General features: G+C 30.9%; 1 protein-coding gene across 1 annotated transcript in view; it reads left to right on the top strand.

Moving 5' to 3' along the window:
* The window catches only part of LOC126912553 (phospholipase A2 inhibitor beta-like), a 1,933-nt gene extending 1,881 nt beyond the window's left edge, over positions 1 to 52 (top strand). Inside the window, exon 5 of the mRNA XM_050705140.1 lies at positions 48 to 52. Within this exon, the coding sequence (XP_050561097.1) occupies positions 48 to 52 (5 nt within the window). The remainder of the gene's footprint in view (positions 1 to 47) is intronic.
* Positions 53 to 858: the final 806 nt, after the last annotated feature.

An 858-nucleotide genomic window follows, 5' to 3' on the forward strand; every position in this document is an offset into this window, starting at 1 on the left:
GCAATGATTCGGCCGAGCCTTTGCCGGATATATCCAATATTGTGCAGTTTAAGCGGCGAAACATGGACATAAACGAACGGAGGGGCTAACATCAGAATTGCAATTTCAGCTCATAATAGGTAATCAAATCTTCATAAATACACAGAGGTTACTTTTTGTGGTACAAGATACACGTTAAGTTAGTATCGTTTGTTTAGTGCTATCTACAAAACAGATTATGACAGAATTTAATATGTAAGATATACATAGATTAGTAGATAATTGTCGCTACAAGTTTTCGTACATATATTTTAGTTCTATTTGTCACGAGTTCATGGGTCCACTATCATGACTATTTTAAAATAGAACTGACTTAGGATACTGTATCTATAGCAATAATTCGTTGTGATTGTTATGTGATGTAATTTTTAGTTTCAGCCATTCATAGATCAAAACGGGTATTCGTATTTTGTTCCTTCTACTGTTAAGGTAATTTAAACAAAACTGAAATATAGTAATATAATATTACAAGAAATAAAAATAGATCTTATACTGTTCTCACAAAAAAAAGTTTTTTTTTGCATTTATACAACAAATTCGGGTCTCATATTTGTGTTTCAGCTCATATAGTATAAAAAATAATACTCCCTATATTTTATAAAATCAGAGAAAACCACAAATTGTTGATCTCTGCGCTCTATTTTAATTCAATAACTGGCTTATGATTCTCGCTGTCAGCATGCGACAGGGTGTCACAACGTTTTACTGTTTCAATTAACGCTTTTATAAGCACACATACCGCTGGATTTACTAAAATCCTTTATTACAACATACATAAAACATAAAATATAGTAAGTTAACAACTAAATAAAGCTTGAT

This window comes from Spodoptera frugiperda, chromosome 26, assembly GCF_023101765.2.
Source record: "Spodoptera frugiperda isolate SF20-4 chromosome 26, AGI-APGP_CSIRO_Sfru_2.0, whole genome shotgun sequence".
Lineage (NCBI taxonomy): Eukaryota > Metazoa > Arthropoda > Insecta > Lepidoptera > Noctuidae > Spodoptera > Spodoptera frugiperda.